The 21,626-nt window shown below is 37.7% G+C and overlaps 3 protein-coding genes across 10 annotated transcripts in view; 2 read left to right on the plus strand and 1 right to left on the minus strand.

The window, feature by feature from the left end:
* Window positions 1–8,751: 8,751 nt before the first annotated feature.
* Window positions 8,752–21,626, minus strand: part of LOC118193683 (uncharacterized) — a 55,929-nt gene continuing 43,054 nt past the window's right edge. For 2 of the 8 annotated variants that reach the window (XM_085811962.1, XM_085811956.1), the window contains one exon: window positions 8,752–11,493. In XM_085811962.1, the coding sequence (XP_085668088.1) occupies window positions 9,041–11,493 (2,453 nt within the window). In that variant the 3' untranslated portion in view covers window positions 8,752–9,040. The remainder of the gene's footprint in view (window positions 11,494–21,626) is intronic. The other 6 variants (XM_085811960.1, XM_085811957.1, XM_085811961.1 and 3 more) reach the window with 6 other exon arrangements.
* On the plus strand, window positions 11,673–12,468 carry LOC146998912 (uncharacterized; the record flags this gene model as incomplete). Its single annotated transcript, XM_085811964.1, has 1 exon — window positions 11,673–12,468. A coding segment is annotated over one exon (789 nt), but the record flags the coding sequence as incomplete, so codon positions are not given.
* On the plus strand, window positions 12,465–13,101 carry LOC146998913 (uncharacterized; the record flags this gene model as incomplete). Its single annotated transcript, XM_085812277.1, has 1 exon — window positions 12,465–13,101. A coding segment is annotated over one exon (219 nt), but the record flags the coding sequence as incomplete, so codon positions are not given.

A 21,626-nucleotide genomic window follows, 5' to 3' on the forward strand; every position in this document is an offset into this window, starting at 1 on the left:
TTAAAAATAATGCCAGAAACCCTTAGCTATTTCGCCTTTAATAAATAATTATGTACGTAAGAATTAATTAACTGTAAATTAAGCTTACTACAAGTGAACCAAGATCTTTTCTCGGCCCCACACTTTTTACCAGTGGCCACACAAATACTACAAGTGGATGACTTTTTCTCATTAACTAACTCGCATGGTATCTTACATTTTTCAGAACTAACTCTATTCTGCAATAATCCACAATCCATCAAAAATTCTCTAAAATGTTTTACTCTCTTTTTAATTCATATATAAAATATGGGGAAAGTGCAGAATCGCCCACTGCTTGGCGAGTTTTTAAGAATTGCACATATTCGGCATCCATGTACACGTCGACCTATTTTCACTTAAAAAAACATCCCAAAATTGCACAAAAATGGCATTGCGCACACTCTTGACTTTATCCATGTATACTTCGACCTATTTTTACTTAAAAAAGTCAAAGAAAATTGACAAAAATCTAATTCTTTATACTCTTGTAATTTTAAGTTATAGAACTGTGTAAGTGGAAACCATTGATCCTGAACTTCCCTCAGGGGAAGTTATTGGCATTCATTGTGATTTGAATTGATCTTAAAAGCAAATGTTAGAATAATTGAATATTATATATATTAATCTTAGCCAATAATAAAACTTCCCAGGAGTCTGGTACCTTGACGTGGTCTGAGGGCTCCTCCTCCCAGGGGGGGAGGTCAAAATCCAGGCTCCAAGTTCAATTGGGGAAACCCCAGGGTCCTAATTGAATTCGAACGAGAATGGATCAAATTATACAAACTGAGATGGTGCCTCAAAATGAACTGATTGAGGAGGCAAGACTTTTGATAAGTGATATAGAGACGAGTTTGGAGGAAGCTTCAAGAGTTACAATTCCTTTAAGGAAAAAGATATTTAAAGCGCAAGAAGCGTTGTTTAATTTTATTGTTTTACAAGCTCTGGAGATAGAAAATATGAAAGGTAAATTGGAGAGTATTCAAAAAATACCTACCGAAAAAAACATTTTCAGAAATAGTAAAGGAACAAAAAATGGAAAAACGTTTGACTCTAAAGAAAGATAAAATGAAAAAGAATGAACATGTAGCGATAATATTTCTTAAAGTGAAAGGAATTTCCTCAGAAGAGGTTAAAATGAAAATAGTGGAAACCATTGATCCTGTAAAACTTAAAATTGGAATCTGAAATGTAAGAAAAATTAATAATGGAGGTATAGCAGTAGAATGTTTAAATAATGAAGAAATCAATAAATTAGAAGAAGAGATTAAAACAAATACATTGTTGAAGGAAGATATAGAAATGAGAGCTCCTATAAAGAAAAATCCAAAAATAATCTTGTATAATATTGATTCTGAAGTCAAGAAGGATGAATTGCAGGATGCAATTTTAAAACAAAATTCAATTTTTGAAGAAGGAGGATTCAATCCCCTATTTCAGATTAAAAGTAAAAATAATAAAGTACACTGGGTGGCTGAAATTCACCCCCAGAAATCTAAGACAATAATGAACCAAGGAAAATTGAACTTTAAGTGGTTTAGAATAATAATTAAAGAATATATAAACATAGTAAGATGTCATAAATGCTAAGAATTTGGACATTTTCAGAAAAGATGTGCAAAGGAAATGATATGTGCAAAATGTGCTCAAATTGGTCATAGCCACTGGAATTGTAATAATAATCCAACCTGTGTTAATTGTTCTATAGCCAATACTGGAATTGTAATAATAATCCAACCTGTGTTAATTGTTCTATAGCCAATAATAAATATAAATTGGGACTGCATGTGAGACACTCGAGCTTAGATAAAAATAGTTGTTCAAGTTTAAAAAGGCAATTTGATCTGTTAATCAAAAGAGCAAATTATGGCTCATAGTTCTTCAAAAGGATTAAAAGGGGTTCAGATCAATTTACATCATGCACGAGCGGCAGTGTCTCAATTACAGCAACGTTATAATGAACAAAACTATTCTTTTGCGCTCTTACAAGAGCCTTATCATGTTTATAACAAAATAAAAGGTTTTTCCTCTATTCATAGAGTGTACTATTCTGATAAAGAAGTTCCTTTGGCAGGAATTGTCATTTTTGATAATGCAATTTCGGTGGTAGAATTTTTTACCTCAAATTGTATGGTTATATTGAAATTGAACATTGGTAATAGGGATTTATTGTTAATCTCTGCCTATTGTTCCCCAAACGCAGACCTGGCAAAATTTTTTAGCGAACTTTCAATAATATTAGATAGAAATTTAACTAATGATTTATTAATCGGTGCAGATTTTAATGCAAAAAGCGATGTTTGGGGTATCCAGGAAGAAGATTCTCGAGGCAAATTGATATTAGAATTTGCTAATACTTATGGACTACATATATTGAATAATTCTGATTCAATTCCCACTTTTGAGGGAAGTAGAGGCTCTTCTTGGATAGATTTGACTTTGACTAATTATGCATTTAATATTGATTGGAAAGTTGTTTCTGACATATCTTGTAGTAATCATAACTACATAGATATAGACATAAATGTGACAAGAAGTTCCTCAAGTGTAAAAAAGAGATATAATCTTAATAAATTAAACTGGATTGATTTTAAGAAGGATTTGAGGTTCTTCCTGGAACAGTTTAATACTAAAGAAGTTGATGAAGAGAATCTTGATGAGATTATAGAAAGTTTCTCAAGAGAAATTACTTTCTTATGTGATAAGAATATGTTAAAAAAGAGTTGTTACTCTGTTAAGAAAAAGGCTATTTGGTGGACCAAAAATTTGGATCTTTTAAGATCTAAACTACGTCTTGCTAGAAGAAAATTTCTTCGTGCATCTAACTTAGATGATAAGAGGTTTTTAGAAAACGTTTATAAACGTTTAAGAGGTAATTATAAAAAAGAAATTAATTTAGCTAAGAATCGTTCTTGGGATGATTTGTGTTCCCATACAAATTTAAATCAACCTTTTGGCATTCCTTATAAACTTACTACTGATAAATATAAGTCTGCTTTAACATTGAGCCAACTTAAAAAAGATGATGGCTCTTTTACTGTTTCCATTCAAGAGAATTTGAATTATCTGGTTAAATACTATTTTCCAGAGGATCTGGAGGCAGATGATACGGTTTTTCAAAAAGAAATAAGAAAACGTTCTATAAATTATGAAAATAATTCTAATGATTTAAGCTTTTCAAGGGATGAAATTCAAGATGTAGTGGATTCAATGGATAAAGGTCGTGCTCCAGGATTGGATGGTATCTGTTTAGATATCATACAGGAAATTTTAAGAATAGATTCTACCTTTATGTGTAGAGTTTATAATGTATGTTTACACTGTGGAATTTTTCCGAAGGTTTGGATAGCCTCCTTAATACTTTTTAATAAAGAGGGTAAAGAGAAGAGTGATCCTTCCTCTTATAGACCTATTTGTCTTCTGTCTGCTTTTGGAAAGATTTTGGATAAATTAATGACTAGAAGGCTCTGGTTCCATTTAAATACTAGCCATGATTTGAATTATTCTCAATATGGCTTTATGGAAGGTAGAAGTACTACTCTTGCAATTCAGGATCTCTTGGAAAAAGTAAAAGAAAATAAAAAGAATAATTTACATACTGCATTGATTTCTCTTGATGTTAGAAGTGCCTTTAACAACGTATGGTGGCCGTATGTTCTTTTTCAATTAAAAAGATTTAATTGTCCAATGAATTTATTTAAATTGCTTTCAAATTATTTAAGTGATCGACTAGTAATCTTTCAGGAAGGAAATATTAGTATTTCAAGAAAGTACAGTAAAGGATGTCCTCAAGGATCAAATTCAGGTCCTTTGTTATGGAATCTTTTTTGTGACTCCCTTTTTGAATTACATTTTAAAGATAATGTTGTGATTCAAGCTTATGCTGATGACATAATTGTGATAGTTTCTGCTAGTGGTCGTCATACAATCGACCAAGATATTGACCATACTTTGGCTTTGATTAATGATTGGTCCAAAAAAGTTAAATTGGAATTTGATTATAGAAAATGTGCAATAATGGGTATTGCAAAGAAAGGTAAAATGATTACATTACCTAGAGGAAGACTTAATGGGCATTCGCTAAAGTGCGTTAGGCAAATTAAATATCTTGGAGTTTTGATTGATGATCAACTTTCTTTCTTGCCTCATTTGAAGATGATTAAACTTCATTGTGCTACAATTTTGAATAAACTTTATGCTATTAAAGGACTTAGTAGTGATATTAAGAAGATTTTCTATAAAAGAGGTATTGAGAGAAAGATTCTGTATGCCTGTCCTGCTTGGTACAGAAATAATGTGAGAATTAATAGTCTGTTGATTCAGATTCAAAGACTGGCTATGTTTAGCATTACAAAGTGTTTTAGAACTGTTTCCAGTGCTTGCTTATTTACTTTAAGTGGCTGTGAGCCCCTTTATTTGATTGCACAAAGAGAATGTGTTTTATTTAATTTAAAGAATGGTAAAAGCATTGAAATTGATATTGATTTTGACTTGAAGATATAAATAATGTTGAAATTTTAAGTTTAAAGAATGTTGAGCATCCTGCATTATATTCAAATCTGGAATGGGATAAGGAAGTACCTTCAGGTGAAGGCTTTGAAATTTTTACTGATGGTTCTAAGAATGCAGGAAAAATTGGATGTTCTTTTGTTGCTTTCTCAAGTGGAGAAATAAGTACTGCTCAAAAATTTCGTTTAAGTAATAATTCTTCAGTTTTTCAAGCGGAAGTTTACGCTATCTCAAAGTCCTTGGAAGGGCTTTTGAGAAAGAATTCTCAAGAAGAAATTAATATTTATTCAGATAGCCAAAGTGCAATTCAAGCTATTGTTGCCTCTAAGATCTATACGGATTTGGTTCTTAGAACATTTAACTTATATCTGGAAGTTTCTAAGAAAGAAATATTTATTTTCATTGGATTCGTGGACATATTGGTCATTCAGGGAATGAACTTGCAGATTTTTATGCAAAGCAAGCCTCTAAAAAAGAGGTTATAGATGATTTTCTTCCAACGTCGATTGTTTCGTTTAAGAATTCTTTAAGGATTAAAGTTATACAAGTTTGGCAATCCTATTGGGATAAAGAATTGAAAGACAGATTTACCTATAAGTTCATAAAAGAAGTTAACACAAAAAAATGTTTTGGAAATAGTTATCTGAATCAATTTCCTACTAATCATGCTCATGTTCCGTTTTACTACAATAAATTTAATATTAAATCTATTATGTGTCAATGTGGATCTAGAGAAGCAGATGTGGAACATGTACTTAATTGTGTTTTATTAAAGGACAGATGGTGTAGATTTATACCAAAATTGAGATTTGAATCGGATGTTGTTAAAATATATATGGACGAAAAATCAAGAAAAGGAATACAAGATATTATGACAAATATTACAGAAACAGAAGAAGATTTGTTCTTAAGTTCTCAGTAAAGTTAATGAATAAGAAAAAGTCTTTTGTAAAAATGGATTAAAAATTGTAATACAATCTTCTTAAAATATTACGTAACATTGTAAAAATTATATATAATTACAACTAAGATTTGTAATTTAGTTTTTGTATTCTTATCCTAGATGGATTGATTTTTGTATTATTAAGATTATTGAGATAATTGTAAAATTTTATTTATGTAATATTGTATTTAAGTTTTGTATTAATAATTCAGTGGATTATATTGTATTGTTAAGGATAATCAAGAAGATTGTAATTTTGTTTATGTAAAATTGTTTTTCAATAAAGATATTTGTTGGCGGTGCCAACCGATCTTTTATTCAGGGACGGGTACAGTATGGTGGTTGAATTATTAAAATGAGTAGCTCCATTAATCCCTGCATATACCGCAAGGTTCACAGGAGTTATTAGTCAGTCTTACTCTTGTAAAAAGCGCCAAACAAATAAGTGGGCGATTCTGCACTTTAGCTCATAATATCTCTTTGAAATGTCCGGTTTTCCCAAACGTTTACGCTTGTTTGAAAATTCCTACCTTAAATTTTCCTTTAAGATCTCCTGGTACTTAATTACAACATCACGAACAGCAGGTTTACAGCAAACCATAACTAAATGCAAAAATCTCACCCCCAAAGTAGCCAAAAATCTTATCTCTAAAACAATATTCTCTACTTTGACTGAGTGTTAAATAATCTCCGATAACAGTGTTACGAATTTTGTATTTGTGTACTTAATTTTAATAGAATTATAAAGTTGTTGCATTTCCTCGTGCAATGCAGGGCGAGACAAATTTTAAGAGAAAGCTATGCCGGAAAAGTAAGAATAGAGGGTCACGTGCATTTAACTTTGAGTTAATGAATATCTCGCAAATTTGTATTGAAATTGAATAAATGTAATGGACTACTGTTACCTGTAAATGTTTAGCTGAAACCGTAATTTCAGAATTTTATGGTTGTTTACACTGAGTTAGCCGAATTAACACATCCTATCATTTATCACTATGCTTGGCGATATTTTTGGTGAAAAATCTGGTTGGCCTATACTGAAGCATAGTTGAAGCACATTTACCAGTAGTTACTCCAAGTGTCTCTAGTGCTCTAAGATACACTTCTATCATACAGAAATGCCATTGAAATTGTTTCAAGTTTTTGAACCAAAATTATCAGTTTGAACAACTCTCTAAGATAAAACTCCACTAAGCGTTCATCTCTTCCAAACCTAGTTTCGACACTCGTAGATGGTAGAAGCTTTCTACAACTTCTTGGGCTCTCGATTACTGTAGCTTGAATAGGATACTGAAATTTAATTTCAGGTGCAATTTTTTTCATCATTATGAATCTGTTGGAATTGACTCCAAATGAGAAGCCAATCCTTAATGTCACCACTAAATTTTCTAATCTCTAATTTCGGTAAATTAAATTTCTTTTTAGATCCCGTAAAAATAACAGAGCTTTGAGACTAACCTGCAGTTGGTAGTTTTGCATGAATTCTCGCCAATTCCAGTTCATGTTGCTTTATCGTTTCCCGCTCTTCGTATCCTATTTCATCTAACCTTTCACCACGTTCTCCTTTTTGGCTCCATTCACTAACAGTCGTTATCATAACATTCGTAAACGAACTCCAATTGCTTAGTCTTGAAAATAAATCCTTTCAGTTCCATTATTGTGATCTTTTGAGGCAATGCCGCACTAATTTTTTCGGAGATATACAAGTCCTCTTTCTTAAATTCTTTTGTTGCCTGAAGCATTGTTTCGAATCAGAAGTAATGTCCTCTCGCGTAACACTAGAAAAGGTAAATAACAACAGCCAATAATTACGGACAAATAAAACAACCGCAAACTAAAAATTACGGACGCTTTTTAAATCCCTCAAATGAACTGCAAATTCTCCAGATGAATGAATACGATAATTTTAAAATTTTACAAATATTTATTCAGTTAAAAAATTTGCATTGCTAACATAAACAACTACAATAAAATTCTGAAAAACACTGCGTTCTAAATATTATGTATAAAAATGAATATTTTCATCAGCAATAATAATAAACATTGCCATACAACAACAGGAAAAGTAATAAAAAAAAACATAAGTTAAAATTGTAGGTGAAGTAGCAGATAAGTGATATTAATTATTTTACAATCTGTAACAGATAGCTCACTCATGCACAGAAATTAATAAATAATCCAATGAAGTGTGTATTCTCTTTATTTAAATTAATATCTTTATATTAATGAACATTTAACTTATAATTACTGGGAATCACGCTCGAGGATCCTCGTTTTTGTTTAGCATGCACTTTCGATCGTTGTTCAGCATGCTCCTCTCACTCTTCCCCAAAGAAACTCTGAGCCGACGTTCCTTTCAACCATGCAGTTATGCCCGAACAGTTATCAATATGGTAATGTAGATCCATTTTAGGGAAGTGTTTACCACAACAAAATTCACTATATTCGAGAAATAAAGAAATTTTTCTTTCTATTCATTGGATTTATTCTCTTACTTTTTCCCTGGTGTTGGAGCCATACACGTGCTACATATTCACACATTTAATGAAGCAAAAAAAAAAAAAAAAAATGTAGCTTACTATAAAGATTTAGAATTTGGTACTCAATATGGAGCAAGAAATGATGGACCTTGTTGATTTGTTTTTCTCCTGCTTGCTGTTTGAATAATTAGTTAAATGCTTCAATACATAAAAAAATTAGTCTTTATAGCCAAAGTGAAAATATTAAATTTCGAATCTTGTGAATAATATGTTTTCTGGAATGATAAGATATTTGTACGAAGAACTTACTTTCGTACTCCTTAGGTTTTAGCATATAAAATGCTTTAGTTCGATATTAAAATAAAAAATATTTAAATTTGACAGTAAGACATTTTGATGTCCATTCAACACTTATTACAGACTTACTTAGAGTTGAAAAGTTAAGATTCTCAAAAACATTCACATTTTCAATTGTAAAAATATTATAAATATAGATGTTTCTTTAGAAAATCTTCATTTCCTGAAGAAATGGCCTCAGAAGCTTGGCGCAACGAGTAAATATTAGTGTCTGAAGATAAAGGATCAAGTTTGGAAAGGGGTATTGCTTGATACAGTGGACAGGATAATTATATAAAGAATAAAAACAAATATTCATAGCATACTTTGAAATTCCAGAGTAATTGCAAATTATGAATCGCTTTTAGACAGCTTAGAAATCGTCAGAGAGTTCTCGGAATATTTTGTCTTTTAATGATTGTGTCAAAAAGTAAACATAAAAAAGTTACACCTTAAATGCAGACGAAGAAGAAAATAATAGACTTTATTTTTCTTATGACAACTTTAACAACATAAAGATATATGCATTCCAAACAATTTTCTATAGTAAAATATAAAACACTGCACCAAATGCAAGAAGTAAAATTTGGTCTATCTAGGGAAATAGCAGGACATTATAGACTAATGAACATTTCTAAATTTAAAAAGAAAGAAATTGAACATTGAAATGCTATCCAAATCATAAAAACAAACCATTGTAAAAATTATACAAGAACAAACGTAATATTACAACATAAAAGGCGCACAACGTCTTTTACGAATTTCCTATTAGCTGTCTACAATAACTTTCAAAGATGCTGCCAGCTCCCGCTCCTACGCCAGCACCAACTCCGGCTCCTACGCCAGCACCAACTCCCGCTCCTACGCCAGCACCAACTCCCGCTCCTACGCCAGCACCAACTCCCGCTCCTACGCCAGCACCAACTCCAGCTCCTACATCAGCACCAACTCCTGCCCCTACGCCAGCGCCAATGCCTGCCCCTACGCCAGCGCCAACTCCTGCTGCAGCTCCTACTCCTACACCAGCATCGACTTCTGCTTCTACGTCAGTATCAACTTTTGCTTCAGCTCCTATGCCAGCACCACCTCCTACTCCAGCACCAACACCTGCTCCAGCACCAACACCAGCTCCTACTCCAGCATCAACACCAGCTCCTACACCAGCATCAACACCTGCTCCAGCACCAACACCAGCTCCTACTCCAGCACCAACACCAGCTCCTACTCCAGCATCAGCTGCCGCTCCAGCACCAAGACCTGCTCCTAAGCCAAGTCCTGCTCCAGCGCCAAGACCTGCTCCAGCACCAAGTCCTGCTCCTGCTCCAGCACCAACACCTGCTCCAGCACCAACACCTGCACCTATACCAGCACCAAGACCTGCACCTAAGCCAGCACCAACACCTCCTCCAGCACCAACACCTGCTCCTAAGCCAGCGCCAACTCCTGCTCCGGCACCAAGACCTGCTCCTAAGCCAGCGCCAACACCTGCTCCAGCACCAACTCCTGCTCCGGCACCAAGTCCTGCTCCTGCTCCAGCACCAAGACCTGCTCCTAAGCCAGCACCAAGACCTGCTCCTAAGCCAGCACCAAGACCTGCTCCTAAGCCAGCACCAAGACCTGCTCCTAAGCCAGCGCCTACACCTGCTCCAGCACCAACTCCTGCTCCTAAGCCAGCGCCAACTCCTGCTCCGGCACCAAGACCTGCTCTAGCACCCAGGCCTGCTCCAACGCCAACTCCTGCTCCGGCACCAACACCTGCTCCTACTCCAGCACCAGCTCCTAAGCCAGCTGCAGCTCCGCCTCCTAAGCCGGCACCAAAACCTCCTAATTTATATCCGAGGCGTTGAAGGTATTGGAAATAGGGAGCCCCAGCACCAAAACCCGCTGCAGCTCCAAGTCCTGCTCCAACACCGAGTCCTGCTCCAGCCGCAAGACCTGCTCCAGCACCAACACCTGCTCCTAAGCCAACACCTGCTCCTAATCCAGCACCAAGAGCCGCTGCAGCTCCAAGTCCTGCTCCAGCCCCAACACCTGCTCCAGCACCAACACCTGCTCCTACGCCAACTCCCGCCCCAGCACCAAGACCTGCCCCAGCACCAAGTCCTGCTCCAGCACCAACTCCTGCTCCAGCACCAGCACCTGCTCCAGCACCAAGACCTACTCCAGCCCCAAGACCTGCTCCAGCACCAACACCTGCTCCTACGCCAACTCCCGCCCCAGCACCAAGACCTGCTCCAGCACCAAGTCCTGCTCCAGCACCAACTCCTGCTCCAGCACCAGCACCTGCTCCAGCACCAAGACCTGCTCCAGCGCCAAGACCTGCTCCAGCACCAACTCCTGCTCCAGCACCAAGACCTGCTCCAGCACCAAGTCCTGTTCCAGCACGAAGACCTGCTCCTAAGCCAAGTCCTGCTCCAGCGCCAAGACCTGCTCCAGCACCAAGACCTGCTCTAGCACCCAGGCCTGCTCCAACGCCAACTCCTGCTCCGGCACCAACACCTGCTCCTACTCCAGCACCAGCTCCTAAGCCAGCTGCAGCTCCGCCTCCTAAGCCGGCACCAAAACCTCCTAATTTATATCCGAGGCGTTTAAGGTATTGGAAATAGGGAGCCCCAGCACCAAGACCCGTTGCAGCTCCAAGTCCTGCTCCAGCACCGAGTCCTGCTCCAGCCCCAAGACCTGCTTCAGCACCAACACCTGCTCCTAAGCCAACACCTGCTCCTAATCCAGCACCAAGACCCGCTGCAGCTCCAAGTCCCGCTGCAGCTCCAAGTCCTGCTCCAGCACCGAGTCCTGCTCCAGACCCAAGACCTGCTCCAGCACCAACACCTGCTCCTACGCCAACTCCCGCCCCAGCACCAAGACCTGCTCCAGCACCAAGTCCTGCTCCAGCACCAACTCCTGCTCCAGCACCAGCACCTGCTCCAGCATCAAGACCTACTCCAGCCCCAAGACCTGCTCCAGCACCAACACCTGCTCCTACGCCAACTCCCGCCCCAGCACCAAGACCTGCTCCAGCACCAAGTCCTGCTCCAGCACCAACTCCTGCTCCAGCACCAGCACCTGCTCCAGCACCAAGACCTGCTCCAGCGCCAAGACCTGCTCCAGCACCAACTCCTGCTCCAGCACCAACTCCTGCTCCAGCACCAAGACCTGCTCCTAAGCCAAGTCCTGCCCCAGCGCCAAGACCTGCTCCAGCACCAAGTCCTGCTCCAGCACCAAGACCTGCTCTAGCACCCAGGCCTGCTCCAACGCCAACTCCTGCTCCGGCACCAACACCTGCTCCTACTCCAGCACCAGCTCCTAAGCCAGCTGCAGCTCCGCCTCCTAAGCCGGCACCAAAACCTCCTAATTTATATCCGAGGCGTTGAAGGTATTGGAAATAGGGAGCCCCAGCACCAAGACCCGCTCCAGCCCCAAGACCTGTTCCAGCACCAACACCTGCTCCTAAGCCAACACCTGCTCCTAATCCAGCACCAAGACCCGCTGCAGCTCCAAGTCCTGCTCCAGCACCGAGTCCTGCTCCAGCACCGAGTCCTGCTCCAGCCCCAAGACCTGCTCCAGCACTAACACCTGCTCCTAAGCCAACACCTGCTCCTACTCCAGCGCCAAGACCTGCGCCAGCTCCAAGTCCTGCTCCAGCACCGAGTCCTGCTCTAGCACCTAGACCTGCTCCTACTCCAGCACCAATACCCGCTCCAGCACCGAGTCCTGCTCCAGCACCGAGTCCTGCTCCAGCACCTGCACCTGCTCCTACGCCAACTCCCGCCCCAGCACCAAGACCTGCTCCAGCACCAAGTCCTGCTCCAGCACCAACTCCTGCTCCAGCACCAGCACCTGCTCCAGCACCAAGACCTGCTCCAATGCTTTGTAAATATGCTTGCCTTAGAGCGAGGAATTGTTTAAGGGGAGATCCTGCTCCTAAGCCAGCATTCTCTCCTGCCCCAGCACCTGCTCCTACGCCAGCACCAACTCCTGCCCCTATGCCAGCTCCAACTCCTGCCCCAGCACCAACTCCTGCCCCTACGCCAGCTCCAACTCCTGCCCCAGCACCTGCTCCTACGCCAGCTCCAACTCCTGCCCCTACGCCAGCGCCAGCACCCGCTCCTAAGCCAGCGCGAGGTCCTGATCCAAAGGCTGATCTATATCCTTGGCTTTCAGAGAGGAATTGGTAAAGTGGAGATCCTGCTCCTGTCGCAGTACCAGCTCCTGCACCAACACTTGCTCCTACGCCAGCACCAAGTCCTGCCCCTATACCAACTCCAACTCCTGCTCCAGCACCTGCTCCTGCCCCAGCACCAACACCTGCTCCCGCACCAACTCCTGCTCCTACTCCAGCTCCAGCTCCTGATCCTAATCCTGAGCCATATCGTTTGCTTTCAGCGAAGAATTGGTAAAGTGGAGATCCTACACCTAAGCCAGCACCTTCTCCTACCCCAGCACCAGCTCCTACTCCTGCACCAACACCTGCTCCTAAGCCAGCACCAACTCCTGCTCCTAAGCCAGCACCAACTCCTGCTCCTAAACCAGCACCAACTCCCGCTCCTGTGCCAGCACCAGCTCCTGCTCCTACGCCGCCACCATCTGCCCCTAAGTCAAATTCCTGGCTTTGAGAGAGGAATTCGTAATTATACAATTCATTCGGCCCTCTTTGTCCACCTCCTGCTCCTTGTCCAAATCCAGCTCCTGATCCGCGTGCTATAGCCCTTCGTTCTTCAGCCCTAAGGCTGCTGATTATGTCTTCAATTTCTTGTACTTCATCTTGTGCCTCATTTTGTTGCAATTCAGCCACTAATCTTTGTGTTTCTTGAGTAACTTCACCTGAAAAGACAAGTTAGGCTATAATTTTAAGACGTATTTGTGTATTACTCTTTTGTATTTGCGTTTAGTGTGAGGCTGAGTGCGTGTTGCGTTAGTGTGAGCATAAAAAAGAGAGAATATATAAGATTTACTTTCTGCGTAAAGATATTTAAGGCTTTTACAATCTCTATAAAGCATATTAAAGCAATTTTAAGCGCATTTGATTTCGGTTTATTGAATTACGGCAATATATACTAGGGCTATCTGCATAAGGGGAAGGATGCCTTCTTGGAGAACTTTCGTAGAAAAATTGGCTCGTATACAATGAGAAGACGATGAAAACGCCCATGCAGACAGTCCGTTTGCTTGCACTCGAACCCATGTAGGAACTACCAGTGTTCGGTTACTTTAATGTTCAGCAGTTGATGGGCATTAAAATCATCCATTTCCATAAAATTTGGTTTCATCTAATTACGACTGTGCTTTTTATTTTGAAGTTTAAATCCAGCAAATAATTTAGATATCTAAATGTGTAAGTCTACGCCGTATAAAAGAATCTTTTTGAACACATAAATTTTATTGATTATTGAAAGTTTTATCCTCTCAAAGATAAATTTTCTAAGCCAGTAATGGCCAGCTGGTGCTGCACTGCTCGACTAAGCTAAGAATCTTACTCTTCAGCTATAATTACGCTACATATGGTTTATGTATTTTTTGGCAATTTTCATTGAACTGCAACAGTTATTTTCAGCCCTAATATTTTAAATAAACTTTTACTGAGGATTATTCATATGGCATTTATTCTCATTTTTAAAAATGATGTATAGTATACATGTATATACTGAAGTGCCTCTGAATTAATAATAGCTAGTCAATAACGATTTGGGCCTCCTCTTCCCTTTATAATGGCTGCCAAACGACGAAACATAAATTCAATAAGTTTCTGGAAGCATTCTACGGGAATGGCTTGCCAAACATCGGATAGAGCTGTCTATAATTTAGGAAGAGTCGCTAGTGTTGTGTGATGAGGTTTAAAACCTTTATCCAAAACGTCCGAAAGATGCTCAGTAGAATTTATGTCAGGGCTTTTAAGTAGCCAATTTATGACGGAGAAGTCAGAAGAATGCTAATCCAATCAGGCAGTAGCCACCCGGGACCTGTGACAGGTGCAGCTATCTTGCTCAGATACTGCATTTCCGTGTGAATGACAGACCAACATAAATGGATGGAGATGACAGCCTAGTAACCCTACGTAGCGAATCATATTGAGGGAGGTTGGTAAAAGTACCAAAGTTCCCAAACATTGCCAAGAGGAAACATCCCAGACCATAATTAAACCACCATGGCCTTGTACAGTTCCAGTATGCCATACAGGCTTCATGTGTCTGACGCCGTATTTTCAGCCTTCCATCGGTATTTTTTAGTCGGAATCGAGACTCATCACTTCTTGTTACTCATTTCAAGTCTGCTAGAGTCTATTCTCTGTATTCTCTTGCCCAGGCAAGAAGTGCAGTTCGATGGCTTACATTCAGCAAAGGTACTGTCGTGAGTCTACGTCTTCCGAAGCCCATATGGTGAAACGAGCGTTGCACGATCCTTTTACTGACTGTACGACTGTCGCCCTGAGTCAGTTAGGTGGTAATATGAGCTAATGTTTGGCTTTGCTGATTATGTACAATACGGCTGAGGCGTTTCACACCACGCTTGTTCTAGGTTAATTGTCCTTTGCAATTTTCTGGATCGCTAGTTCTTCTTCCCACCTGATCCTTGTATTATCGGTATACTCATGACACTGTCGACCTTGAAATTCCTAGCCAGCTTCGGATTTTGAAAACTGAATGGCCCATGCGTCGAGTGCCGACTACCTGTCTTGAAGCTGTCTAAATCAGGACTTTTACTCATATTGGAAATTGAAACGACTGATTAAGAACAACCATAGTAGTAGTTGTATGTGCATTTACAACGTCCTCACGTGAGCACAGATGTCGCATAGCTTTATAAAATTTGCATAGCCTCGTCTATCCCTAATTCCGTGGCACTTCAGTATATTTTTAATAAAATATGAAAAGCTATTTTTAAAATTTCTAAATAATATTAATCAAAAGTTTTTTTTTTAATTTTTTTATTTCCCTGCGGGAAGTATTTTAATTGAGAAAAAAAAAATTGGGCATCATATTTCAACGAAAGTATCTATTTTGACGGCTTTTGAATCCATTTGAACGATGTTTTTTTAGTGACATCAGTGCGCCCGATCAGAATAAACGACACGTTTTCCAAAACGGATTGTAAAATGAATTCAGATGAGATTTTTTTCCATGACGTCTGTACGTACGTGTCTGCGTATCTATCACGCATAACTCAAGAACGAATGGCGGTACGACATTGAAATTTTATATATGGGACTGCTATAACATGTAGTTCTGCACCTCCCTTCTTTTGTTGTAGTCGGCTACTTCAAACGTGTATATATATATATATATATATATATACATGGATATGGCTGGTGAGTCTAGTGGCTGGTTGAGTCTAGTTTTTTTATTCTCACATGTTGGTAAATTATGCATTTTTTGCTTTAAAAGTGTTTGAAATATGTTATTCTTATATTCCAGTTAAGGTTTTTATGTCTTTAGTTAATGTGTATGGAAAAGTTGTAGAATTATCAACAATTTAAAAGTTTAACCTTTTGAAGGGCACCGGTATATAATATATACCGGTTGTTTGTCAATTTTTTAACCTTCGTAAAAATGCTAATTTTTCTACACCAAAAGCTACAATCGTAAGTGTATAGTGTTTTCTTTCAATTCTAAATGGTAGTATCACCCTATGAATGCTCAATATTTTGCAGTTATGAAATTAATATACCTCTTTGCAAGGTATCATGTTGCAAGATTCATAAATTCTATTGGAGGGGAAGAAAAAATTCAAAATCTGCAAATATATGACGTACACATGCTGAATCTTATATATTTACTTCATTTTTGTCAGAATGGATAATTAACAGATTATTTATACGATTTTAAAACCGGTATATAATATATACCGGTATATAATATATAATATATACCGGCGCCCACACTGAGGGTAACACGCCAATAGATGGCAGCACCAGTTTTCTCCTTTTCTACTCTGTGACATGACAGAATTTCATTATTATTATAACAGTTTATGGTGTAATAATTTTTCATGATTAATTTATAAGTCGTTTGGGATTCAATATTATGTTCATGGAGGAATGGGGAGTTTACTGACTCTGCGCTAGGACTGAATACAAGTATATTAGTTTCATTTATTCTTTGTGTACTCAGCTCGAGTTTCATTCGTCTGTGTGTAGCTAAAATTTTTATTTCAGCATTTATCCCTCTCCAAGAGAAAGACTCATCGATTTCAAAATTGCCATCTGGGGTCAAAACTTTATACAATTGTGGGGGTTAAATGTGGCATGTTAGCCCCCAAAAGACACCCGTTGCTTCGTGTTTTCCAAAATCCTAGAATGCAAGGAAAATGAAAGAGGTGATTGACAACTAATTTGTCATTCGGGAGTCACGCTCTCTTCCCTTTGTGTGTGATAAGATCACACAAAGGGAAAGCACACTTAAAATGGAAATGTACTTAAGGTCCATCTCATAGTGTAATCACAAAAACTGCTGGTTTGAAAGCATGCTTTTATTCTTTAGGGAAATTCTTTTTAATTCTTTGTTAATTTCAGATGAAAGACTAGAGAACACAAGAGAAATTTGCACTCTGGTTGATACAAATAGGTTGTTTCCGAAATAAATTTTCACAGTTGGTGAAAGGAGGAAAAATATTTCTAAGGCCCGTTTTAGATGCAAACTAAATTGTATCCAAAAGTTGAAAAGGAGCCCCTATGAGGCCAAAGGGATTGAAAATCAGAATAAGAGCTTTGAGGTGTATCACATAATAAAATTGTTTAACGGCGTTTCTTCCTGAAAAAAAAAAAAAAAAAAGATATATTACAAACTATACAAAAAATAAAAAAGGGACCTTTGCGGTCCTCGATGATCTAAAAGTGTGTGTGGAGGGGGAGGGGGCAATTCTTCGTATACTGTATGAAGCATGGTTTTTTTCACATATTATCTAAAGCATAAAATACAACTTCAAAAATGCAACATACTTTCTCAGCTGAGTCGGTCGTAGTGCTTCATTTTTCAATTTTTTAAATTTTCGGCTGAGTTACATCTGCTTGTAATATTATACTAGTTCAGTTACAGCATGATAGAATTTACACATGCAGTGTTATATTTGCTAAATTTTTTTATAAAATAATATTGAATTTAAATCAGGTTGAAAAGCTTTTTACCCTTGTTTTACGTAAGTATATTCAGCTGGGTTGCATCATCAAAGTGCATAAAAACATAAATTTTATTTTTAAAATTTTTAATTTCTGCCGAAATTTAAAAAAAATTTGTCTTTAGACTTACATAACTGTATTCAAGCACTCATCACTACAGACGCACATCAAAAGTATGCAAAATTAATTTTAAAAACAAAGATTAACAGTTGGCAGCTAACTGGAAAAAAATGTCCTAGAGGGGCGCCGGTATAAAATATATACCGGCTCTCAAAATTCAGGATTTCGCTCTAGATTTTTTTTTTTTTTTTTTTTTTTTTGAAGTCTCAATTTTGTGTCCTTAGGGTCCATAAGTCATAGTTCATGCAAAATTTTACCACAGTTTAAATTATTTTATATACCTCCCCTCAAAGGGTTAAGTGTCCCTACGTCTAACGAGGCCGTCATTTGTTTACATTTGAAACTGTTGCATCATAAAGTATAATACGATGTTTAGCTTAGCAGCGCTTCTCCTGACGCATGCGCCGCTATCGTTTATCCGTGCGTTGGTGATGTAACTCATTCTTACGTATCTATGTATGGGTATGCGTTTTTACTTCTTCGCTTTCTCTGCTATATGGAATTATGTTTAAGTTTTAATCTCTCATTAAAAATGTTCATTGATTTTACAATCTGTTTAGGCTCATTTTTTTCCTTCACTGGTTATAGGCCCAGGAACTGCGCCTAAGTAACAAATTATTTTCTTTATAATGTTATATACATTTTCAAGTTTTCGACTATTGAACTCTTAAGTCTAATCCAGTGCCTGTTAAGCCTGTTAAGCCTAATCAAAGGTAAGAACTGATCGGATCTTATATAACAATAACATAATCTTATATAACTTATAATCTTATTAGCTTTTACCCGCGGCTTCGCTCGCGTTGATGCCTTTAAAATAAGTTTCAACTCCGCGTGAATTTTAAAAATACACTCCGCGTAAAATTTCAGTAAATACTGCCCTTCGTCAATACCTATAAGCCGGGGATATTTTGCATTTACACGGAGTGTATCGCCATGAAATCTAGTAAAACTGCTACGTATATTTCCTAACGACTGAAAAATGATTGTGAAAGAAGAGCCAAAAGCCGGAAATCCTAAAGGATTTTAAATTAAAGAGGATAAATTAAATTAAACAAAAAATTTAATAAACGCTTAGTTAATAAATGTTACGCTTTCACGCCTTAATTACTTAACCGATCATCATGAAATTTTTAAGAAATATTTTTGATATATTAGAAAAGGTTATAGGCTATAAAATGTTTGTGTGATTTACGTCACGCACCTGCACGCGCAAACAAACTTTTACATCATTTAACTTATCGTTATGAAACTTTCAACATTTAATTTTCATACAACGGCAATGATTTTAAGCTATAAAACGTATTACAGTTTAAGTTTCAACAGATAAGTTGCATTTTATAGCCTATAACCTCTTCTAATATATCAAAAATATTTCTTCAAAATTTCATGATGATCGGTTAAGTAATTAAGGCGTGAAAGCGTAACAAACACACTAACAAACTCACTTTCGCATTTGAAATATTAGTTAGGGTATAACATAACATTTCTTTTCACACGATCAGCACGAAATACGACAAATTTGGCGAAATTTCGGTGACGAATAATTTGTAAACAAATCATCAAAAATAACACGTCATCACCAAGCACGTCATAAAATACTGTCTACTCTGAAATTTCCACGATTATAAATTTAATGAATATATAAACATTTTAAAAATGACTTACATAGTTATACTACAACAAAACAGCAATATATATACAGCTTTTTCTGTATTTCTTAAATTAAATCGGCTTCGATTTCCACTGTTCAGGATCTCACAGTTGCAGCCATCGCCATATTGAAACTTACCCGTGATACTTTAGAAGCAGAACTTTCGTCTGATTGGTTTCTCTCTACGTGGAACACAGCTGCGAATGGAACATTTTCGGAAAAGTTTCAAAATATTTCTCATAACCGGGACACCCCTTCCTCTGCTAGAAACATTTCTCCCAAACCTCCCGGGCCCACCAGCGGCCGAGCGGTAAAGACGCTGAACACTGGTAGTTCGGTGCGAAGTTCGAATCCCGCGAACGGGCTGGCTGCATGGGCGTTTTCGTGGTTTTCCCCATGCGTAACGTGTATACGAGCCAGTTCCCCTGAAAAAGTCCTCCACGGAGGCATCCCTCCTTTCAGGCAAATCAGGTGATTAAATCAGGTGAATTAAATCAGTGAATTAAATCAGGTGATGCATTAACTTCAGTGGTTTTTTCTCCAGTGTGACCAAAAGTTAAAAACCAAAAGTTTTTTCACCGAAAATTTTGTTTTCCTGCCCGCTGGCTGAAGTGTTTGATTTTGCGTAGAAACTCTAATTTTAATTTAAAACATTGTTTTTTAACTGTGTTTCGTGTTTTACGTTTTCTTTATTTTACAATTTTTAATTAAATTTGAATTTTTATGCATTTTCGCCTTGCCGTGAAGTAAGAACTGAATTGATTGAATTATAAAAACATCTCTAATGAAATTCGAGGAAATAAGTTTAAATGAAATGTAGCAAAAAATGTGTATAATTTAATCTTCCGTACAAGAAAGCCATGTGGTGCGCACGTCAGATATTTAAAAAAAAATTTTTTTTCCTTCACATTTTATCGCCGTTTTATCTTCTGCTATTTTTCCTAAATTTGTTTTATATAAAATGAAAAATTTATTTGCTTATTTCAAAATCATGCATCATACTTCCGCGTACCCAAAAGTATTGTAAATAACATATGCTAAAAACAAAGCACAAAATTTACCATAATATAAGATTTCTGCTTTCTTTTCTCTGTATAGTAAAGGTAACAAATAAAAATTATTCTAAAGATGTCTTTAAGTCCAAAGATATTTCGTGTGGCTATGCTTAATAATTTTTTTAACAAAACTACTGTTTATATTTGAAAGGACCGCTAATATTATCACCAAAAATCCCCTCTTTTTTTCAAATCAAAATATATTTTTATGTACACATAGGCCTAAACTTATTTTTAAAAGTCAAATTGTGATTAATCGAGACCTGGATTCTGATCAGTAATATTAATGTTTCGCCGAAGTATGAAACGCTGACATTCTATAGAATGGCTAGGCATTGTATGTAAAAGGCCGGAAATTTTAAGGCAAAGTATGAAATATGAGAATTATTACCTACTTTCCCTAGGTATTCTATAGAATGACAAATGCTCTTTAGACAAAGTATGAAAAAAAAAGTTATGATGTATGATGATGTAAAAGTTATGATGTAAAAGTATGATGAGAAAGTTATGAAAGATATGATTTAAAAGACGCTCATTTCTCAAACACACAAATTTTATTTTGAAAAACTAATGAAAGAGTGCCATTAAAATACTGTTCTTCGAAACATGTAAAAAAGTAGTGAGATAATCTTGATACAATACAATAAGTTTGTATTTTCTATCTGGCCGGGACTGGGAATCAGTAAGGTCAACCTGTCAACGGTGTGGCGCTCCTCCCTTTCATCTGACAACTTAAGTGTGGAGAAACCTATTGAACAGCTAAGCGAATAATCGCTTACGTTCAGTAACAGAAACGTAAAGCTCAAGAAGGGTTAATTACCCTTTATTGCTCAAAATAAGGATTAACAGATGGTCCCTTTCTCAGGACGTACAGCAAAGACTCCACTTGGGCTTAAACTTAAAAGTATAAGAAATAAGAACTTAACTAATGCTTAAGTAAAGAGATGTATCCGAAGCTGACACAAATTTAACTAGTTGACCCCTAAATATCGAATTAGCTAGCTAAACTACAAGGGCCTGTAGTGCGGCCGAGCGTAGTAACAGCTTAGAGAGACGTGGCCAAAAGACAAACGCGCTAGTCAGAAATTCTATTTCTCTCGCTCGAAGTCAGTGGAACTTCGAGTTAACTCTTACTCATTTGCATTAAACGCGATTCCAAAAACACATTCTGGTAGGAAATTATAAGCTGAAATTAGGATGGATAGGAAAGGAGCTCTAACTTCAAATAAATATTAAAAACTTAGGATAACCCTTACAATGGAAATTAAATTCAGAAACAATCGTAAGTTTCACATCAGTGCTCTTTTTCTGGCAGGGCTCACAAAGGTGGTTGTACACTTCAATATCATAACGTGTAACGTATTTTGTATCTGGTTGAAAATTCTTTCGACGTTCTGTCACGTCG

This window comes from Stegodyphus dumicola, chromosome 2 (genome assembly GCF_044657685.1).
Source record: "Stegodyphus dumicola isolate Sdum_Otavi_A_Nest chromosome 2, ASM4465768v1".
In the NCBI taxonomy this organism is placed as follows: Eukaryota; Metazoa; Arthropoda; class Arachnida; order Araneae; family Eresidae; genus Stegodyphus; species Stegodyphus dumicola.